Genomic DNA, 23,643 nt, shown 5'->3' on the forward strand with positions numbered 1-23,643 from the left:
TGCTCAGTGAATTGCTATTTCTCTTTCTCCAAACTATAAGCAGACTTGTTCAGGTGATAAATTCACACTGAATGGAGAACATCCACACTTATTGTCTTGCATCTCCCTTCAAAATGTTAATACAGCATATTTCCCCAGCCATCTGGAGAAAAGCAGAATTACAATTATCTTTTCTTGAATGTTGTCCAGGATAACACTATAAAATGGGGAAGGTTAGATAACATAGCAGTATATTTCTGACACCCAGAAAGCCCCTTTTAGGAGCAGCCATATGCTTGGGATTGCTTGTTGGAATTGTTGACTTGTATTCCTTGAACAGCAGCAGAACCATAGTATGTCAAAAACTGCTTTTGAAAGTCCCCTTGAGTTTCAAAAATGGCTTGCTTTTGAGCACATGGGGCTGCTGTTCAATACAGATGTCCCTTTGGGCACATTATATTGTGGTTATCTCCGTAGCTTCTGTAGAAGTGCTACAGAAGCTCAAGGGGTCATCTGTCTATGGACCAGTTCAAAAAAAATTATTTGTCAGGATAAATTCCTGCCATTAATAAATTGTGTTTCCTCTCCTTTTTAGGGTTTTGGGTCCACTGCAATGACTCCAAACTGAATGTATGTAGTGTGGAGGAGGTATGCAAAACCCAGGCCTACATTCTTTTTTATACTCAAAGAACCGTGCAGGGCAAAGCAAGTATCTCAGAAACACAACTTCAAGCTCAGGTGCCGTCCAAACACAATGATAAAGATAGAAGACTGACACTCCCCTGAAAGGAAGCATCAACTGGCTTATTTTTATTTTATTTTTTTAAAAGCCTTTTGGAGTTCACTCATCTTGGCGGGAACAAATACTGCTGCAGGAATTATTTGGATCCACAGTCCGGAAAAGTGGGCCTCCTACTATGTGCAACTGTTCTATGAGATTGTAGCAGAACATCTATTTTTTTTAAGGACAGATGTATTTGTAAAACCCTTCGTCCTCTAAACAAAACAAAGAGTAACAGCCTCCAATGTCTAGGACTATTTATCTTCTTTCAAAGAGAAATCATTATGGCATGGAAAAGTAGGTGCATTCAAATTTCTGTGTACAACCAGGATATAAAGCCATCAAACTGACCATAAATATAACAATTCCTCCAGAAAAAGAATGAATCAACACAGCTGACTTAATCCTTGATCTCTTGATGTGGTGAACTGTTGTTGCACCTCTTGGTGTAAATAACGTAGCCAGTTATTTATATATTATACAGTGTATAATATAGTCACCATCCATCTTTCTAACCCAGCGTAATTTGGGTAGATGGTGTTGTACTATACTAAAACACATGCTAAGATCTTTTACACTAGGAAAATGTGTTCATCAACCCTTGTTTATTATTTTTGTAATGGGCATTTCATCTTTTGTCCCCTGAAGTCATTCTAGTTTCTTGGAATGAACAAAAGCTGAAATTATACAGAACGCTGAATATGTCACATATTTTGAGTATGTACTAAAAATTTGAGAAACTATTTTTCTTCCCCTCTATTTTCCGCATCTTCTAATAAGACAAAAACTTAGACTGAATTTACAGTCTACATTTTCCTCTGTAATGATTGCAGTTGTTCTGGGTTGGCCTTGGCTTTTGGGGCTTTCCTTATGTATTGGCTATAACATGATGGTCACCATATGAATTGGTCACGTGACTCCACCCAGTTTCACAGTAGAGGATTAGATTTCCTGTACTAATTGCTCGTTTTCTTTTTCTTCTGCTGCTATTGGAACATATCAACTCTTGCCCTAAGTGCATAGCAACTTTTCAGATGCAAAGAAGAACGGAGAGGGAAGTAGCAGCCATCATACAGATAAAGCAAGAAGAGGCTTTATCCTCTTTATCCTAATAGTGTCCTGAATTTTGTCAACTTCCTCCCTTTTGTAGCGTTTTTTTGGGCAATAGGAAGGGTATCCATCCTCATTCTCTTCTCTAACCCCCAGAAAACTAGCTCCAAACTGTGAGTGTGTGTCATCACAGTATGCTTAGTCACATGCACATGAACAAGATGTAACAATTCATTAGTATGCTACCCTATGTTGAATTACCATTAAGAGCTCTTGCTGACCTTAATTATTACCACTGTTTCATCTCTGTAGAAAGGACAGGACTCTGTGTGGCTAAACAAACAACTTGTTGCTTTGGAACTTGGAAATATTGATACCATAGCATAAAAATCCCACAATTGTGTATTAGCAAAGATAAAGATAACTTTCCTTGGGTTTGTAACTAGGCTTTCGGGGCTCTTTTTTGCCACCAGTTGTATCAAGAAATCATACCTATAACTGCTCATAAGAAATAGGCCAGTTAAATTGTGACAGAAATCAGTGCAGCATCATTGTAAATCAGATGAAGTTTGACTCTGATATGGATGCTGAGTTTCACAAAATTTGAGAAATCTAATCCTGCAATTGTAATGATCAAATATCAGTGTTTATCTGCTACAGGCTTCCTCTGTTAGAGCAGAACACATGCATTTCAGTAAACAATTCTGGAGAAGAGCACAGGTTTTTTCAAAATTCCTGAAGATAGTCTTGCCACAGGAGCTTCTGCTCAGTATAGGATTTAGCTTTCAATGTAAATTAGAAATTTTCTGGGGGAAATGGATCTCAAAAAGATGGACAGGTGTCTGGTGTGCACAAGTTTTTCTCAAGTGCTTTCTTGCTTTCTGTGGCTACTGTGAACCCATCTTTCCAAGTCCATTGATAGCCTCCTGATATTAGTAAATGGCATGTTTACTAAAATGACAAAAATCTAAGCATTTACCCCTTCTTGCATTGGAAGTAGGGAGAAAGCAGCAGGGGTTTGTTACACACAGCCATGATTTGGGACTGTGCAGCACACACTGATTCCAGTAGACATTGGTCTGCTGTTTGGACTGGTAGTAAAAAGTTCAGGTGTACTGGGTCAGCATGTCTGATACTCCAGAAAGTTCTATCGGCAAGCATCCTTAGTAAGAAATTCAGTTAATGAAGCTCAGCTCGTACTCGTTGTATTGAAAGCAGACACAACAGTGTTTATAAATATAGAAAGCTGAACCCCTACAAATCACGATGCAGCACTGCAGTAGCAGATGGGGCTGCATTGCTATTCTGGCTTCCAAAGACTGCATTGCTGCCATTTACCACGAGGAGGCAGCAACACAACAGGGCATGGCAACAGGGCTCCTGTGCACAGTGCTGAGCTCCCCACTGCCTTGCCGCTTCCCCTCCCAGTACGTGACAGCACTGCTGTATTTGGGAGCCAGGAAAGCAATGCAACCCCACCTGCAACACCCACTACTGAATGCAGCTATGAAACCAGATTTCTCAGTAGTATGGCTGCCAACTGACCACAGCCTAAACTGACCATTAGTAGCAACTTGATGTGCAGACAATAGATGTGGAGCTTTTCACAGCATGAAGATACACACTATCACCTACTGTTGCCTCCACATCAAGCTGCTGTTAAAGGTGTAGCTAGAGTTTGATGGAGGAGCTGGCAAGCCTACTGTTAATACTCATCTTTTGACTGGGTATTTCACACATCTTTTAAGTTTTTGAGTAGGTGCAGCTGACGCCTAAATTAGATGCATAGTGTAGGTGGGAGGGTTGTATGGGTACCATGAATGCTTTGTGTTTCCTAAGCAGATTTGGACAGTAGTTGCCCCTCATGTGATTAATGGGATGGCACGAGATGTGGAAATGAGTGCAATTGAAAGTTACCTGGATAGGGAAAGAAGGAACTGTGCTTTTGAATTGTGCTTGCTGTTTCCAACACTGTGAGGTTTCTGTAATAATTAGCTTTTATTTGGAAGCGATAGCGTATAGCATTTTTTATGCTGTTTCTTTTATATCTGTCCACTGCTAGCAGTGCTCTTGCTAAGCTGTACACTGTTTTAAAGTGTCCTGGTTGACAGAAAATGTGATAACAATTGGCATTCTTAATAGTTCCATATCTTACCATTACAAAGAAGCCTAACAGAATAACCAATCAGTTAACCTGTCTTCCCGTGTTAATTTTCCTAGCATTCAGCTCCTTTGTTGCATATGTGTTAAACCCTGAAAAACTTTTAGCACTGAATGGTGCTTCATTTCTCCCAAGAGCCACCGTGTACTTGTAGGATATGACCAAAAGCACATCCACATTTGCTAATCCATGGAAATCATTCAATTTACTTTTAACGTTTATGCTCCTAAACATACCTGTTAGGAAGCAAGCCCATTTAACTCAGTGAGACTTATTTCTGAGTAAACATGTTTAGGATCCGGCTATAAGAGTATACACACAGGAATAAGTTGGGTATAACAAGTGTTCCCGTTATCAATAGAGCAAAACTAGTTGTGTATCTATAGCTAAAACTAGCTACAAAAAAATTAAGAATGATGGAGCAATTCAGTACATCAAGTTTTGAAAATGAGTCTTTATTAGGCTAGCTAAGGGTTTTATTAGCTTGGTGTAAGATTTCTGGGTCTTAGAAGTCTGTGGAAGTGCAAGCAGGCAGTGATCTGAACTAAAAGGCTTTGAAATAGGAACTAATGGTCTTCATCAAATTTGGACCACTTGAATTACTGCCCACTTCCTCTCACTGAAGGCAGATTTAGACATTGCCCTTGACAAAAATGGCATCCCCAGATCAAATATTCCCCCTATTACTACATTTCGGTACACAATCTATGGTGTGACGGCACAGTTTCCTTGACCCAGCAATGGGGGGGGGGGCGTGCAATGATGTCATGAGGATAGGTGTGCCTAAATGTTACTGAGGGGTATGGGAGAATACTCCACAAGGGACTGCTATTTTCAGTGACAGGTCCATATTAAGTATAACAATGGGTTCCCCCTTGTATCTTTGCAACCCCAAAATAAAGTCAGAGGACAGAGGCCGATTTATTCACTTGTTCTTTCATAGTTTAAATATAAAATTTCAACCAACTAACTTGTTCGTTAAATTTGTGCAAAAGGGGAAATATTAATGGAATCCTTTTATATCAGAAGTTTCCTACAGACACTGGGGAAATAGTCCTAACTTTACAAAGCAAACAAGTTGATTTGAAGAGCATCCTAGCAAACGACTCACTGCAAAGTTGAACTGTGCAGATGCTTATTTTTATTTGCTTTAGAACTATAGAGGTGATATCCAGTGGCAAGTCATCCTTGGAGCAGTGGGTCTCCTCCAAGTATGACAAACATTAGATATTGCCCTAGGTGTGTGCGTGCATTTCAGGGAAACTATAACATGCCTATCAGTTAAACCTTACAAAAAAAATGGTGTTAAATGTGTCCTATGGACTCACAAGAAGAACTTTAAAAACATACATGTTGTCTCTTTCTGATTGTAAAGATCCATTTTACTAATATGCTTTGTGTGCCAGGTATGTGTGATAGGAGAAAATGAGTTTTGAATGTCAGCAAATTATCCCCAACACAAACTGCAGCCACATTTAAACAGTATTGCTGACTGAAAACTTGTATGAATGGGGTGAAAGTTGTGGGATTAGTTTTGCCTACCGATAAAGCTTTGTGAACAATTTTTTTAAGATAAAAAATTGGTGCCTTGTATCTAATTACATTTTGCATGGGACACAAGTTTAATTTTCTCCCCCTCCCAAATTTGTGTCTTTACAATACTTTAGTAGTATTGGCTTTTTTACATTTCATATCTGTATGTGAATGGGAAAAATGGTTCCTACCAGCAACTTGATGTATTTTACTGTATGTGTCTAAAGACTGTATTTCTAATAATGCAAATGATTTGCTCAAAAGTAGATCATAATTTTGGTTTTTGTGTTAAATCTGTCAGTAAAAAGTTTTTTTTCAAATTAGGATTATTCCTCTTGAAGCAAGTACGTCATGATTTTGGTGTGAAAGGTTAAGAATGCCTGGAGCAATCTGTTGACAAAGCAGTTTGGAAAAGGCTATGAAATTGATGACTGGTGCCTTGCAAAGACATCTGTTCTCTTCTACCATGGTACTGCTTCTTTCCATTTCCAGTTCCTGGGAGGACAAACAGTCCTGTCTTTATACAGATAGTATATGATACGTATGAATGCTTGAAGCTAAACATCTATATGTAAAGGTGCTTAATAGAATCCAGTGAACATCTAGTGAACATTGTTTCATGGTATCATGCCTAGCATCTAGTTTAACTAGCAGTATCCGTTATCCTTAAATACAGCACCTCAAGTAAGATAAAGGCATATGGTCACTGCTGCATTGTCAAGCACATCTTCAATCAGCCTAAGTCTGACAGACTACTTACAGTGCAGAATGCATTGGAACTATGTAGGTGTAAGCATAACCGTGACCTCCAAATTCAGTTCAGGTCATGTAGATGTCAGAAAAAGAGAAATGCTAAACATAGCAATGATGATACTGTACATTGGATTGCAGAAAAATTATGCTTTCTTTTCATAGAAAATATTGGTCGTATACAAGTAGCATCAACTGAATTTAAAATCAAGCTAGGATTGCCATGTTTTAAGTGCACTGATATAGAGTGGAAGTAGCCTCACCTTCCCATTTCACACACACACACACATACACACACTCCTTGTATCCATCCTCCCACTGCCTATATAGTTAGGTGTCCTGTTTGCTACTGCACAAAACAGGTGTGAAAGCCTCAGCTTTCAATGTACAATTCTCATCTTTACGGTTGCAACCAAGCACCTTTGTTTGTCTTTAAGCTTCTATTTTCTTTTGACTTCATTCAATCCAAAATAACTAATACTCCAAACAGTGTCAATGAAACAAGACTTAGGAAAAAAGTAATGCTTAGAACTAAACACACAGCTTGTTAGCTGTTCAATATTCAAGGAAAGCACCATCTTGTAATCAAACTTGCAAAACTTAACATGAAAAGGCTTTTAGATTTCATTGACAGTTTCTGATATCATAGATGTGTGATGTAATGTATGGTATGGTATATCATGTCCACTGGGGGGAAGGGACTTGACAACCTTAGCGGCAGAGGGCATGTGAGCTGGAGATCAGCACTGTCCAGGCACACAGCACTGAGCTAGCAGCCTCCACCACCCACTGGTAAGGGCATCTGGTCCCATTCCCCATCAGTCAATACTGTCAGCCTCTTATTTAACCACCAATGGCAGAGATGGTCCTGACCAGAAGCATGTATAGGCCTCATGGTTGACTATAGCATATTTGGCAAAGAAATTTTATGTTACCGAATCGTGTAATTTTAAGCGTTTTTGCTTGGTCCAGCTTTCAAAGGCAAAAGTAGATTACTATAACTAAATCTTGAATTAAAATAAACTCTGCTACGCTTAAGTTCACTTATAACAAATGCAGTGCACAATGGGCACTGGTTACACCTCAAAATGTAAACCGAATCACATGTACACAGAAACAAGTTCCACTGAAGATGAGTGTGTAAGTCTAGCCAGAAAACGAGAATAAATTTCTGCCACTACTTTTAAAAATGGTCACCACAAAATGTTTTTAAAACAAGTGTTCTGAAAATTCTTAGATTAGATTTCAGAATTTTAACATGCACAAAATCAGATCTCTGAAATAGCACCTTACAGTAGTATAATCTCTACTTCACAAAGGTTCTTTACATAGGTACTTAAATTTGCCGCAGCTCCCCAAAGCCATACACTTCTGATTACATTATTTTAGCAGTAATTTATGGTATAGTAAAAAAAGTATGCAGTTTTGTCTTAAATGCAGATTTATGGCTACTAGTAATTTGCAGGGGAGCTTTAAGGCAATGCTGACTGTAGTTATACTTGTAGCTACTGATTGTTTGGTGTTGATCACTTAGCCGCACTCAGGCAATGGTTAAGGCTGCCTCAGCTCCAAAGGGGTTGGAGGTAGGTAGTGATGGAGGACAGATCGATATATGAGCAACTGATTTTACCCACTCACTGCATAAATGTTATTGAAACACAGCTACTCATCTTTTACATATTGTTTTGAACTGGGTTTAAGAGTTTATAAATAAAAAGGATCAAGAGGTGTGTTATAAACAGGTACAAAAGTGTAAGTTGGAATTTTTGCTAAATATACTGAACAATATGTTCTTTCTACTCAAGAATATGTGTCATAGGACTTGAGCAGAAACCATCCCCACAGAGCCAATGCTTTCATTCCCCCTTGGTGGCAACTGAAGTCTCATTAATTCCTTAGGATTCAACTACCTTCTCCATATGGGAAGGAGGAATGGGTGGCTCTAATGAACAAACACAAATCTATTGTTAAAGAGAACTTTAAAGAGACACATTGTAATGATGGTGACGTTCTTCTACAAGACCAACAGCGTTCCAGCCCAAATGTTTTAAAAAAACAAATTAACAAGTGGTTTCCCGTAACCTCAGAGGCATTATAGAGCAGTCCAAGACACCAAAATGCTATGCAACACCAAACAGTTCCTTTTCCACATACAATATACCATCATAATTACAATACCACACAACTCTTTATGCTGGCTGAAAATTGTTCATAAGTAAAGGGTCACCTAGGCCTTTAAAAAATGTATTTTCCCTTTGAATAGTTAACATGTCCTACTTAAAAACACAGGACTGGGGCTTGTTACTTCTTTAAGTGTGAAATATGAATCATGTTTTTATGATTTTTGTAAATCTTTACTCTTTTTACCTTGTTTTTGTAAGCTGAAATTTCCTATTAAAATGAAAAAGTCCAATGCATTGGCATGTCTTTATTTCACACTTCAGAATCTGTTAAACTCTTGGTACAGAAGTTGATTCCATCTGCAAAAGAACTTATATTTTCTGGCAAAAATAGAACAGAAGGTACTACATTAATTGGACTCAATAGTGCTCCCAAGCGAGTGAAGTGAACATGATAAAAAGAAATGTACAGGTAAATTGTTGCCTCGGTGTTTTCTCTAGTCCTTCACTCACAATGCTGATGCCTCCAATCGCTTCAGCAGAAGCTGCATTGCAGATAACAACCCATGTAAATCAATGCAGTGATGAATCAATTCATTTGGTCATAAAGCAAGAGGGAAACTCAGACTTCACGCAGATCTACTTCATCCATATCTGTAAGGAAAAGTTGGACGTCTAAGATGATAGGCTACTACACAAGTGAACAACATACAGCTTTTCCATAAGTGGACAGGGCCCCGCAAACTATTAATACCTTGTGCAACACAGCTGTCATTTCAAACTAGCTTTGTGGCAGAAGGAACATAAAACAAATCTGAAGAGTGATACCGGTCTAAAGCATACTGAAAATAGGCCTATCAGATCAAGGGACTTAAGTTCATTTATTTCAGTAGGTCTATTCTCACTGTGATTATTACCCTCTGTATCCAAAGGCAACATAAACACCCAAATTTGCTTTAACAATTCCATATCTAATCACAACATGCTAAGTTTGAACTAGAACCGTATGGGTAAAAAAATGAAAACTCTGTGCACTTGGTCTTCCAAGAAATCACACCTTGCAGGGAAATTTAGCAGATACAGCTCAAGTCCACTTGTTTTAAGGAAAGATGCAACATAGTTTGATGTACATTGTAATAAAAAGTTGATAGAGAAGTTATCCAAATACTAACAATAATTTACAAACACAAAATATATTTAATATATCCCCCCCAGACAAACTCAGGCAGGTGAAACATAAAATAAAACAAAGCTTAGAGAAATATAAACCGTGTTTTCATAGCTCAACCTAAGGTGCAACAAGTTTTCAGAATAGTTTGGGAACTGTCAGTCTAATTTATGTAACAGAAGTCTAAACATATTCAACAGTTTCAGCCATCAAGCGCTTGGCTACAAAATTATCTGATAGACATTTCTTTCAATTTATTCTCATTGCTAGAAAATGACTGACTATAAAGGTAACTAAAAATATCATGCTTTGAATTGTTTAAGGCAAATTACACAGGAAAACCTGTGTCATATTAACTCTATGGAAATAGAGTGGAAATGTCCATGAAGTTCGGAATGCTTAAAGTAATAGCAATCACAAGTTTCAAGACTATGAAAGTTCTAGATCAGGCATAGGCAAACTCCAGCCCTCCAGGTGTTTGGAACTACAATTCCCATCATCCCTGACCACTGGTCCTGTTAGCTAGTAATAATAATAATAATAATAATTTATTATTTGTACCCCGCCCATCTGGCTGGGTTTCCCCAGCCACTCTGGGCGGCTTCCACAGAAACCAAAAAACACTAAAATATCATACATTAAAAGCTTCCCTGAATAGGGCCGCCTTAAGATGTTTTCTGAATGTCAGGTAGTTGTCCATCACCTTGACATCCGATGGGAGGGCATTCCACAGGGCGGGCGCCACCACCGAAAAGGCCCTCTGCCTGGTTCCCTGTAGCTTCGCTTCTCGCAATGAGGGAACCGCCAGAAGGCCCTCGGCGCTGGACCTCAGTGTCCGGGCAGAACGATGGGGGTGGAGACGCTCCTTCAGGTATACTGGGCCGAAGCTAGGGGTGATGGGAATTGTAGCCCCAAACATCTGGAGGGCTGGAGTTTGCCTATGCCTGTTCTAGATCTTTTCTTTTTTACGGTCTTCAAATAAAAACATCCTGAAGGTCCCAGGCCACAGAGAGGTTAGGCTGGCCTCAACTAGAGCCAGGGCTTTTTCGGCTGCGGCTCCAATCTGGTGGAACATTCTGTCACAAGAGACAAGGGCCCTGCGGGACTTGACATCTTTCCGCAGGGCCTGCAAGACAGCTGTTCCACCAGGCCCTATCGTCAGGGCGCAGCCTGACTCCCTCCTTTGGCAATCTTTACAAAACTTTAGCTTAATGGTTGCCATCAATTTGATTTTAATTAATTTTTATAATGAAATGTTTTTAGAATGTTGCACTATTTTATTGTTGTTAGCCAGCCTGAGCCCGGCTTCGGCTGGGGAGGGCGGGATATAAATTATTATTAATTATTATTATTATTATTATTATTATTATTATTATTATTATTATGGGGGTAATATTACATTCCAGAGTGGGGGTGGGGGACCTCCACCCTGTGAATTGGGCTTGGCACACCAGTACATTTTGTGCAAGCCCCACCCACATGCCCTACCCTTGATGACAATCTGGGAAGGGTGGCTTTCCCAAAGTCACTTTGTGAAGCTCCCAAAGGGCCTGACGAACTGCTGGTTGTCCAGAGCCGTTGAAGCAATGCACAAAGTAGGGACCCAATACTAAGAAGGAGAGCTCTCCCTACACATCAGCCAATGCAAAGGGAGAGCAAGCCTGCTGAGTATGGGCCTGTCAGACAACTCCTTACGGGAAGCTCTTGGGTATGCCCAGCCTCAACAGGAAGCAAGATCACTCCCTCCCCCATCAGGGGAGGAGCTGATTCTGCTGATCACTGGGCCTAAGAGAGCAATCAGGCACTCTGCAGCAGTTTCTGCCACCTTTTTAAATATCACCCCAGGGTGCTGCAAGAGTGCTCAGCTCTTGCACTCAGTCCCCACAATCCCATCCGAGTACAGGAGAGTGGGGACTGACTTAAAAGAGGAGGAGAAACCCCTGTAAAGAGTGCTCAGCCACCCCCACCCCCAATCATGCTCAGATGGGATCACAGGAAGTGCAAGTGATTTTGATGTAGGAGGGGCAACCCACCTGACAATCATGTGGCATGGCCTGCCCTGTCCACCTGTCAAAGCTGGTCCATAGGGTGGAGCCAGATAAAGATCTTGCCCCCAGAGCCAAAAAGGCTCCTCAACCCTGTTCTAGAACAGGAATATGATTTTTGGATAAAGAAGTTTTTCATGACAGTTTTCTGTAGCTCTTCCATTTCTGATGTTTTTCAACTTTCAGAAGCAAGTTCTCACTCCAACTTTAGATTAGGACAGGCATAGGCAATCTCGGCCCACTAGATGTTTTGGGACTACAACTCCCATGATCCCTAGCTAGCAGGACCAGTGGTCAGGGATGATGGGAACTGTAGTCCCAAAACTTCTGGAGGGTCGAGTTTGCCTATGCCTGGATTAGGAAAATATTTTCCTTTCATCCAGGATGAAAGGGTGACCCTCATGAGGCCTGAGTTTGCACAGAAAAGCAGGGTCCTATTTATTCAACCCTTCACTTAACTATTGATCTGATTGTGATGAGACAAATTAAGAGGATATATACAATCTGCACTATTTCCACAATCCTGGCTACTCACCGTTTCTGCTATGCAGGAGGCTGTGGTGCCATCAAATCAATGTCTGTTAAATTTCTTGCTACCCAAACTCCCACTGCAAAGAGACCCAGGTTAACTATGAGGTTCCTGAAACAAATACAGAGTAGGGTTAAAAGTGTGAAAACTGGTAGCTAATATCAAAATTTATGCACAATTCTGCTGGATTTCTGGCCTAGACACGCTAACACCAGATATGAATATATATGACATTCTTACTTCAATCATTCCACTGAACTCAGTGGGACTGACATCTGACAAGACATCCACAGAACTGCACTATATATAGCAGCAAGAAGGGCCAGCCAGCCATGTTACTAACAGAACGTTCTATTCAAAACTGCCTGCCTTAACCAAAGTGTAGTAGAAGTGCTTCCTCACTACACAAGTTCCTCTGGAGGTGAGGCTGCATTTAGCTAGTGTAATGCAGAACACAGGGTTCAGTTTTCCTATGGGCACTACATGTTAATATTTCTCAAGCTAGATTCCTTCAATCTATGCTCAGAATGGATTCAAAACTCACAGAGCCAGAGGAAATAAAAAGTGCTGTCTGAGAAAAATTGCAAATGCAATTCCTGGAAAAATGAGGATAAGCAGAAGGGCAAGGGATCCTGGGAGTAGATTTAGTATGGGCAGTAAAACCTAAAGAGATATTTTGGCTTTTTGTTTAATGCTTGTTTGTTCTTTAGTTCCTGTTTATCGGGAGAAGCCTTTTCAACACTGAAAATGCTGTTTTTTGAGGGTGGGAAGGGGATGATGTTGTTGTTTTAAAATATTAAAAACCCTGAAAAAACGAAGCTGTGAAACAGAAAACGAAATGTGTTGAGGCGAGTCGGAACCCTTCAGACACACCTAATCTGTTTTTTACTTGGCCAGCTACAGGACCCCTCACGAGGCCCTTTTAAAACCGTGAACGTCAAACCGCGCATTAACTTTGGAGTGTACTGTACATCCTTACAGTACGCGAGGCCCCCCGTGCTTCACGGCAGGCCAAGCGAGACACCGCACAGCCCAGGGCGGCTCTCCCTGCTTCGGCTGCCACCTCCCTCCCCAACCCACCGCCCTGGAAGGAGACTGAAGCTCCTTCGTATCAATACTCCTCCCACCTGCGAAAGTCACTGCGGTCTGTGGCGAAGCGGTAGGCGCCCCGGATCCAGCCCCGCAGCCCCTCGGGCGTCACCGCGCTGGAGCTGCTTCCGCCGCCCGCTGCTTGCCCACCCGGCGCCATCGTCGCTGCTTCGGAACCTCCTCAGCGACCCACGAGGGCTCTTCTCCAGCCCATACGTCGGCTGGCGCTGACGTAATGCATCACTTCCTGCGCGACCGCTTGCGACTCTAACCATAGAGCTGTGATAGGACTGCGTCTCCCTCAAGCCCCGGCTAGGCAGGACGTCATAGCCAAGAATGATGGGAGTTGTAGTCCGGAAACGTCTCGAGAGGAAGAGCTTAGGGAAAGCGGCTCATTTGCAACCGAACTGCCGAAAGAAGCGCCAGACTCTGGAAACCGTGAAGACAAACTCACTGAATTATCAAATTAACGGGCAGCCCTGTGTCAGTTTGTTGTAGCAAAAGAAAGAAGTGGCTTGTGACGGCACCCATCATAAGGTCCCTTGGACTTCAGTCCACTTCCACGTTCTGATGAAGCGGAGCGTGTTCCAATGAAATCTCTTGGGAACCATAGAGAGTTGGGACCCCTAGGGTCATCTAGTCCAACCCCATGTAATGTAGGAATCTCAAGATTGCAGTACCAAATCCAGTTTGAAACCATAGCAGGCACTGCTTAGCTTTGCAAATGTGCTAGCAGTTTTACTACCGTGCTAGGACTAGGAGAGCATTATAAAGTTGTTCACCTTTATTAGACAAACTAAGACAACCATGGCAGAAACCAAATTAGTGAGCATGGATAAGCAAGCAATCCCCTGCATTTAAATTCTGTTACAAGGTAGACACAGGATTGGTATGGGTTTTGAGTCTCCCTAAACTTTCATTTGTCTACTAAACTCCATTTTAGTATAAGGGTCCAACGCGTCCTTGTTTTAGAAATGGGTTGCACCCTAGCCCCATATAATTATCCCAATCCCCCTGAGTGTATGGAAATGTAGGCAAGGCAAGGCCCATCATGGACGCGTGAAACAAAATGGTGTCCTTCAGCACCATGATGGACTCTCCTATTTGTCAAGGATGGTGGCCGATTCCTGTCTTATATTCCTTTTTTAAAAAATCTTAATGCAATCTCACAATAAACACCTGGAGAGCTGTACGCATACACACACACATTGTGGAAACACATGAAGTCACACACATAACATGCTCTCCTGTTGGCATCCAGCTTTGCATCTGTGTCTGTCTGTGTCACATTACATCTTCCTGATCCTCCCTGCTTAAAGTGACAGCAGGGGCTAAGCCAGAAAATGACTGTAATAGTGGAAAACTGTCTGTTAAGTAGTTTTTGTTAGAATTCCTAATCCATGATTGCAGTCATGGGATTTTTGTCTATCACATGACGGTCTATGTTTTGACTCCACAGAGTGAGAAGTGACGGAGACAGGATGTTTGTGTTACTGTGTTCCGTGAAGTGGGACTATTGTCCTTTGTCCTTTCACTTTTTTGCTGTCTGATGCTGGAGAGAGAGAGGGAGCCATGTTGCAGTGCTCCGTGTGTGTTTATATGTAAATAAAGTAGATTAGCCAAATGCTGAATTGCTGGGGTCTGTTACGCAAACTGCAAACATTCTGCGGATCCCTAAGTGTGCTGGTGTCTGCTGGCATCGGTCGCTGGGATGTTTGGGCACAAGAAAGCTTTTGAAGCTCCCGAACGAACGACCAGGAGGGAGAGAACATGCCAGTCGGGCATGTGTTTCTGCCAGGGTCCTACTCGAGTGTAGGACGAGCTCCTGACAATTTCATGGCCAGAACTGCTTGGAGGAAGGAGGGAACAAAGTGTACCCTGTAAACTTATCCCATCTCTTCACAGTCCTTCTGGGCAGCAGAGGGCAGGGACAGGGGCCTCAGGCTCCCCCTTCCCATCAGGAACAATTCTCCACAGGGGGGATTTAAACCAGCCTTTGCCAACCCAGGGCCCTTAAGATGTTTTCTACCACAGCAGCCCTCAGAGCACCGTCCATGCTGCCTGGGGCTGAAGGAGTAGCAGTGCAAAGCACCTGGAGGACCCAAGTTGGTGAAGGCTGTTTAAAGTATGTCACATAGCACAAGCGTCTGGTAGACACAGAAAGTCCTTGTTGCCTGTGACACACTTTTGTGCAGTGTGTTCTCACAGCGTCCCTGCTGAGCGCTGTATTGGAAGTGCTAAAGTGGACAGCGATGGTTTGTAACTCCAAGCAGAGAGCAAAGCTGTTTTGCAATTGTTTAAAAACTAAGTTTCCACACAAAAATCAAGACCTGCTAGTGTAGACTATGCTAGGGTAGTCATATTTCAAAAAGTAAACACCAGGACACCTTGAAAGTTGTTGAAAGGTTCTAAAGAATTAGAAAGCTGGGCAATTAGAAGGTTAACATTGAGACGACGACAACTGTAATATGCTGACTGGCGAAACCTATTAGCCAAGCAGGCTTGGCTACAGGAAACAGGCGGTTTCAGGCTGCTAAATCGGGGCGGTGGGGAGAGCCGCGCTCCTCTGCCGGGGCAGCCTCGGCTTCCCCCTGCAGCCCCAGGAAGCTTTGGAGCAGCGGGAGGGATGTGCGCCCATGCCCCGCGCTCCTGGGCTGCTGAATGGGGGTGGAGGTGTTGCTCTGCCAGGAGCCTGCCCTCCCCCTCAAGGTTTGGAGGAGTGGGCAGCCTGCCCCACGCTCCTGGGCTGCTGAATGGGGGGGGTGCTGCTCTGCCAGCAGCCTGCCCTCCCCCTCAAGGTTTGGAGCAGTGGGCAGCCTGCCCCACGCTCCTGGGCTGCTGATTGGGAGTGGGGGTGCTGCTCTGCTAGCAGCCTGCCCTCCCCCTCAAGGTTTGGAGCAGTGGGCAGCCTGCCCCGCGCTCCTGGGCTGCTGAATGGGGGGGTGCTGCTCTGCCAGCAGCCTGCCCTCCCCCTCAAGGTTTGGAGCAGTGGGCAGCCTGCCCCGCGCTCCTGGGCTGCTGAATGGGGGTGGAGGTGTTGCTCTGCCAGCAGCCTGCCCTCCCCCTCAAGGTTTGGAGGAGTGGGCAGCCTGCCCCACGCTCCTGGGCTGCTGAATGGGGGGGGTGCTGCTCTGCCAGCAGCCTGCCCTCCCCCTCAAGGTTTGGAGCAGTGGGCAGCCTGCCCCACGCTCCTGGGCTGCTGATTGGGAGTGGGGGTGCTGCTCTGCTAGCAGCCTGCCCTCCCCCTCAAGGTTTGGAGCAGTGGGCAGCCTGCCCCGCGCTCCTGGGCTGCTGAATGGGGGGGTGCTGCTCTGCCAGCAGCCTGCCCTCCCCCTCAAGGTTTGGAGCAGTGGGCAGCCTGCCCCGCGCTCCTGGGCTGCTGAATGGGGGTGGAGGTGTTGCTCTGCCAGCAGCCTGCCCTCCCCCTCAAGGTTTGGAGGAGTGGGCAGCCTGCCCCACGCTCCTGGGCTGCTGAATGGGGGGGTGCTGCTCTGCCAGCAGCCTGCCCTCCCCCTCAAGGTTTGGAGCAGTGGGCAGCCTGCCCCACGCTCCTGGGCTGCTGATTGGGAGTGGGGGTGCTGCTCTGCTAGCAGCCTGCCCTCCCCCTCAAGGTTTGGAGCAGTGGGCAGCCTGCCCCGCGCTCCTGGGCTGCTGAATGGGGGTGGAGGTGCTGCTCTGCCAGCAGCCTGCCCTCCCCCTCAAGGTTTGGAGGAGTGGGCAGCCTGCCCCGCGCTCCTGAGCTGCTGATTGGGGGTGGGGGTGCTGCAGCCTGCCCTTCCCCTCAAGGTTTGGAGCAGCGGGCAGGCTGTTCGCTGAGAGAGGGGAGGAAGAGGACGGAGAGGAAAGATGTGGCATTAGCAATGCTTCGGATGGAAAGGAAGATGGTATTTTACATGAAGATAGCGAAGAAAGTGATGTCAGTGATTGTGAGCAACTGAGCTTCATAAATTCTGACTCTAGCAGTGATGAGTTCTTGGGGCTCACAGAAGACTAGAAGAGTACTCAAACCTTAAAGTCTCTCTTCATTTCATAATGACAGTGATGATGGTTCTTAATGCCATTGTTGACTGCTGTTCACTTTACATGGCTGTAATATGATTCTGATATACCGGTTGTTTATTCAATACAGTAGTTTATACAACATTTGATTCAGAATATTTTTTTATTGTTTTCTTCCTCTAAAAACTAGGTGCGTCCTTTGGTTGGGTGCGTCCTATAGAACGAAAAATACGGTATACTTTATGTCTGGAAACTTTTAAATATGCACAGGTCTTGCCGATGTGTCCTCTAAACCTCACCCACATGGGACAACAAGTGCCATGACCCTAGAACAGAATTCCTCATCTTCAGGACCGTGTGGTGGGTGTCTAAATGAGGAATTTAGGGTCAGGGCATGGTGTTTTGTGCTAAAGGATCAAGTCTGCTTATCGAACAGAAGCAGCAAGACAAGGAACTGGGTGAGGAGTTATCACAGGAATAGACAAAGATCTGAGGTGCTTCTCAGAAACAGACACTCCTGGGGTGATAGATGGTTGATGGAGGGACCCTGGGTGGGAGGCAGGGAAATGTTGGCCTCTTAGGGTGAGAGGCTGGGAGGAGAATGGAAAGAGCTGGCAGGGGCTGTGGGTGGCATGGGTTAAGAACTACATTTAAGAGAGGACTCCATAGTCTACTTATTCTATTTGAACTTTTTGTAGGTTTTTTAAAAATTTACATTAATTTTCTATATGTTATTGTATTATGAAAAACTTTAATAAAAATGTTTTTTAAAAGAAATAAACACTCCTGATTGGATGGAGATAGGGAAAGGCGAGCAAGGGTTATTTCAGATAGATAAAAGTGGTAGGGAGACAGGATAAGATCTGGAATGGGGAGAAGCAGAAGACAAGCAAGAAACACTTGGTCTTTATATGTGTTCTTTATTCCTTTGTGTTATTTCTTATTCTATAAATTCTGTTGTAGTTGTAGCTTTAAAAACCTTTCAAATTATTTGAACATGCCTACTTTTTAAATACTTGATTCAGATGGTGGAAAGAGTAGTAGGATCCCTGTTGAGGAATGTTGGGATGACAGTATAAAATATCTCATAAACATAAAATAAAATTCGCACATAAGCATGGTAATAATAGAAGTTTACATTAGTATAAGTACAGTGGCTGGAAATAGCCAAAAGGAGAACTTAAGAGGATGCACAAAAACAAACAGGGCAGAAAAATAACAGCGCAAGAGTCAAACATCAGGCTGGAATTTAAGTAAAATGAGTGATGTCGAAATTAGGGCACTAGATTTCGATTTCTAAGGTGACTAGAAAATTCCATGTTACGTCAAATCATCAGAGCAAATTTAACCAATCACTGACCACAACGTGGCATTGGGTGGGTGGGGCTAAATAAACAGCATATAAAACGAGCTGCATTCGCCAACTTTCATTCTGCTTCGAGAGACCTGAACAGTCAACAGCTGAGAGATTTGAAGAGTACTCTGCTTTAAAATAGCCATAAAAATATTGAAGATGAATTCAATCAAAATGTTTTCTGTCAATACAAGAGGTTTAAACGGTTCTGAGAAACGAAAAAGAATTTTCGAGAATCTATGTAAAGAAAAGGCTGATGTAATCATGCTTCAGGAAACACACATTGGAAAGTACCGTGAATATTTATTACGTGATATAAGATTGGGCAAACTTATTGCTTCAGCTAGCACTTCAGACTCAGCAGGAACAGCAATGTATATAAACGAAAGTAAAATTGAAATACAGAAGATATATGAAGAAACAGAGGAAAAGTATAAAGGCAGAGTCATGATGATTCAAGTCTGTGTAAATGAAGCTAATATATATGCTCCAAACAATAGATATAACATAGCTAATATATATGCTCCAAACAATAATAGAACTGAATTTTTCAGTTACTTATACAGAATCATGACAAGTTTTGACAAGAGCGCAAAATGGATTATTGGAGGAGATATGAATTTTGTAATGTCAGAAGCTAAAGATAGATCAAGGGATCCCAAAAACAACAGATCAACCTTATGCAAAGCAATGGAAAATTTGATTCATAATTTTGACCTGGTAGATGTGTGGAGATTTCATCATGTTGATACACGAGAATATACATTCTACTCTCATCGGCATAAAACTTCATCCAGGATTGATATTTTTTTTGTCTCCAAACCCTTATTAAGCTATGTAAAAAAGGCAGAAATAATACGAACTATTGGCATTGGCATGGATATCAACAAAGCTAAATATGCAGATCATAATCCAATCGTACTGGAATTAGAAATGAATACTGGTACATTGTGTCAAACCAATTTATTTTGTGATCTATAAAAATATACACTGCATTTTTTTTCAAAATCAGTCATTTATTTTTTGAGTTATATATACAATTAATCAAATAATTCTGCAATAGCTCCTTCTGTATTCTTTATGCATGTGTTCATCTTAAATAAATATTGTATTATTATCTCTTAAAATGTCTTCGCTGTTCTTTTCAAAGAAAGCCACTTCCGCAATAAAGAAAAGGAGGTGGGGTTTCGGGCATCATGCCCCTTCCCCACTTTTGCGGGGGCTGGCTCCAGCCATTTGGTTTTCTCCTACCTCGTAGCAAACCGTCACAACTCTTCGGTATTGGCGGTTAGGCACTGGTAGGGGTACTGTTCTATTGTTATGCAAATGAAGGGGGAAGGAGCGCCATCAACTTCTCCCAAGCAAGGGTAGTCCAGTAAAGGATTCCAGGGGGCGTAGCCTTGTCCTAAGCCTAAGGAGGTGTGGGCCCACGGCACGCCCCCACGCGGTGACATCAGGGGGAGGTCCTAGTTGACGTGCCTCAGCAGGACTCCTCCCTCTTGTGATTAACCCTTCCGGCCTCTAGCTGGTTAATGGTTAGGACCAATGCCTAAGCCAATACCGCTCAATTCCTGTAATCAATAAAGTTGTGGCCTAATTTGACCCATTAACCTGAATTCTTGTGTCCTGTGTCTTTATTTCCTCGGGGGAGGCAGGAACTAGCCACGCAATGGGGAGTATCTGATGGGCCAGCTTGTGAAGCAAGCACTGGTCCTGGGCAAAAGGCAGGGGCAGGGCCCGGGCTGGCATCTGAGGGTTCTTGGAGGCAGAAGCCTGTCAATGGGTCCCCCAGATACCTGGAAGCAGCGCTGGGCCAGAAGCAGGAATGGGCAGGCCCTGGTGACTGGAGCAGGGTCCAGTGGGAGGCCAGAGGGCAGGTCAGGACCTGAAGAGAGGTGAAGCTCTGGGGCTGGAGGTAGGGCTCAGACATTACTCTGGGTCTAGGGCATCACTGGTCTGATGCTGCTTCAGGAAGCATCAAATGGAGACTGAGGTTTATATAGCAGCCCTATCTCTGTTGCTAGCCTGCATTCACTGGAAGGTGCCATTACAGTTAAAGAACCCAGTCGGCTTCAACAGTCTTTTACAGAGCAAGGGACTCTATATGATCCTCAGTCAAGTCCTCTGAGGATGGGGCACTGCCATCACAGGCTAGTCTTTCAGAAGCACTTTGGGTCTGGCCCTGTGTATCCTTCTCCATCAGCGTCTTTCCAGTAATCTGGTTCTAGGGTCAGGGCACTTGTTCGCCCACGTGGGTGAGGTTTACAGGACACATCCAAAAGATATGTGCTTATTTGAAAGTCTCCAGACATATTGTTCAACATGACACCTATCAGGTTGGCTTCCCGATGCGCGTGGGCTGAGAGTAGTAGCACGAGGGTGGGGGCCGGATAGATGAGGCGGCAGCTGAGCGGCGATGGCAGCTATATCTCTCAGAGCCACAGCAGCGCCTCTGGGATGGGGGAGGAGGAAGAAGACAACGTGGCCGAAGGAGATGCCTGTGGAGCGGAACTGCTGCTGACCTCGGCCGCGGCGGACTACGCCGGGTACCTGCTGCCCTCACCGCTGGGAGGAGTCGCCCCAACCAGAGTGACCAGAGTGGATGAGTTTGTGGGGATGCTAGACATGATTCGAAGTGATTCCTCTCAAGTAGTAAGTGAAAGTGTGCCTCATATTCATGCAAAGGCAATGGAAATGAAGCAACTGTATAGAAAGATCGACAAACTGGAGGCCTTTGTAAAAATGGTCGGAAATAGTGTGTCAGGAATGGAAGAACAGATCACAAAGGCAGAATCAGACCTTGGAACGTTCCCAAATACTTTCAAAAAAATTCTACACACAGTCAATGTGCCATCTTTCCTTAACAAAACATCTTCCTCAAGGCAGAATCAAACAGTTTATGAACCTCCTGATCTCTTCTAGACAGAAGACTACTTTCCTCCCCTTGGTGAAGCACAGTATATGTGATTTAGCTTGACAATGACATTATTGGAAAAGGGGAGGGGAAATGAGGTTTGGTGAGAAAAGGGAGGGGGAAGGAGGTTTGGAGAAAAAAGGGGGGGATGAGGTTTGGGGAGAAAAGGGGGGAAAGGAGGTTTGGTGAGAAAAGGGAGGGAGAAGCCGAGGCTGCCGGCAGAGGAGCGCGGCTCTCCCCACCACCCCCATTCAGCAGCCCAAAACCACCTGTTTCCTGTAGCCAAGCCTGCTTGGCTAACATGTTTCACCAGTCAGTAGTAGCACAAGGGTGGGGGCCGAAGACTACTTCCCTTCCCTTGGTGAAGCACAGTATATGCGATTTAGCTTGACAATTACATTATCGGAAAGAGTTTTATCTAAGTGAGTTCAGTGCTGATCTTAGGTAGTTGCAATTCTTTGGAAATTATGTCCTGCTGCTTCCCATGTGTCCCAGGCCCTTTTCAAACATATTTCAGCTTAGTTTTGTATGGAATATACTGTTTTTCCAGTCTTCCAACAAGGTGAACTATACACTCATGTTTGGCAACTAACCCTTGCAAGTAACCCATTTTGAAGGCAGGGAGAGGGAGATGGGGTTGGATGGAGGCAAGCACACACTCATGCCACATGACATTTAGGCATAAGTAGTCCTTCCCCCTCCCTGATTTTATGTGTGGGAAAGAGCATAAGTGTGTGCAAAATGGGGTTCCTTATGATCAGCTACCTACCAAACACCTTTTTTACCTTTCCAGGCTAGAAAGTGTCAGGGAAGGCAAGTGGGGAAGTAACACATGAGTTAATACCTTCCTTTCTTACACCTGCCCCCTAAGGATGCCATAAACACACACCTGCCTTTTTTTACTTGTCAACACTGAAAGGCTAGGTAGAAGCAGGTATACTTTTCTGTGTGTTCCTAGGCCTAAAATGACTCGTGGGGAGATGGAAGAGGCCAAGCAATAGAACTCATTTTTTGTCTTCCTCTGCCCAGGAGTGAACTGGCATATGGGCAACCAGTTGCCATACTCTATTAATATTTTCTTGGTTATTCTCATTTCAGAAATTGGAATAAAAAATGTATAAATACCCATCTGCAGTTAAGAGATTAAGTAGAGGGGAGAAAACAGGAAATGTATGCTTTTGCATCTCACATTTTTTATTTCTGCTGCTAGTATTAACCCACATACCACAAGGATATTTTTTTAAAAATATTATGTGGTACTTTTAAGTGCAATAAGGACCAAAACTATACATCCATGCCCTTTCAATGAATGTATCTGGATTCAGTTGAACGTATTGGGTGGAAATGCACTGTTTAAACAAGGAGAGGCGAAAGCTCCTTTGGTTTTTGAACTGCTGCAAAGTAAAGTCAAACAGCTATAGGTCCATGAAGATTCTATAAAGTGGAAATACAAAAAAATAAAAAAATTACACCTATCAGACTGCAGTTTATACCCCTTTGCACAGATTACATTTTAGATTTCAGAGATCCTACCTTTCAAAATTCCCAATCGTGTGGAGAGGGTCCAAAGTGTAGTTGTTAATTGAAAAGAGAATCAATTTTGCACAGCAGTTGTCTTATTCCATTCCCCCAACACCCGCTGTAAGAGGATGTAAGGAAACCGCCTGTTTCCTGTAGCCAAGCCTGCTTGGCTAATAGGTTTCGGCAGTCAGCATATTACAGTTGTCGTAGTCTCAATGTTAACCTTCTAATTGCCCAGCTTTCTAATTCTTTAGAACCTTTCAACAACTTTCAAGGTGTCCTGGTGTTTACTTTTTGAAATATGGCAACCCTAGCATAGTCTTCAGTAGCAAGTCTTGATTTTTGTGTGGAAACTAGTTTTTAAACAATTGCAAAACAGCTTTGCTCTCTGCTTGGAGTCACAAACCATCGCTGTCCACTTTAGCACTTCCAATACAGCGCTCAGCAGGGACGCTGTGAAAACACACTGCACAAAAGTGTGTCACAGGCAACAAGGACTTTCTGTGTCTACCAGACGCTTGTGCTATGCGACATACTTTAAACAGCCTTCACCAACTTGGGTCCTCCAGGTGCTTTGCACTGCTACTCCTTCAGCCCCAGGCAGCATGGACGGTGCTCTGAGGGCTGCTGTGGTAGAAAACATCTTAAGG

At 43.4% G+C, this 23,643-nt stretch overlaps 2 protein-coding genes and 1 pseudogene across 7 annotated transcripts in view; 2 read left to right on the forward strand and 1 right to left on the reverse strand.

Annotated features, from left to right (window-relative positions):
* Positions 1-8,667, forward strand: part of USP49 (ubiquitin specific peptidase 49) — a 58,059-nt gene extending 49,392 nt beyond the window's left edge. For 4 of the 5 annotated variants that reach the window (XM_081195830.1, XM_081195832.1, XM_081195831.1 and 1 more), the window contains one exon: positions 575-8,667. In XM_081195830.1, coding sequence (XP_081051956.1) covers positions 575-765 — 191 coding nt within the window. In that variant the 3' untranslated portion in view covers positions 766-8,667. The remainder of the gene's footprint in view (positions 1-574) is intronic. The other variant, XM_081195833.1, reaches the window with a different exon arrangement.
* TOMM6 (translocase of outer mitochondrial membrane 6) lies at positions 8,668-13,616 on the reverse strand. Its single transcript, XM_081195926.1, has 3 exons — positions 13,244-13,616; positions 12,123-12,227; positions 8,668-9,028 (listed from the first exon to the last, which is right to left on the reverse strand). The coding sequence occupies exons 1-2, from the start codon at positions 13,363-13,365 to the stop codon at positions 12,131-12,133; spliced, it is 219 nt and encodes a 72-aa protein (XP_081052052.1). The 5' UTR covers positions 13,366-13,616; the 3' UTR covers positions 8,668-9,028; positions 12,123-12,130.
* A 6,764-nt stretch (positions 13,617-20,380) lies between these two features.
* Positions 20,381-21,585, forward strand: LOC308587927 (biogenesis of lysosome-related organelles complex 1 subunit 4 pseudogene; annotated as a pseudogene). Its single transcript has one exon. The product of its transcript is annotated as a biogenesis of lysosome-related organelles complex 1 subunit 4 pseudogene (transcript).
* Positions 21,586-23,643: the final 2,058 nt, after the last annotated feature.

Source organism: Podarcis bocagei (genome assembly GCF_964188305.1).
Source record: "Podarcis bocagei genome assembly, chromosome: 5".
Taxonomy (NCBI): domain Eukaryota; kingdom Metazoa; phylum Chordata; class Lepidosauria; order Squamata; family Lacertidae; genus Podarcis; species Podarcis bocagei.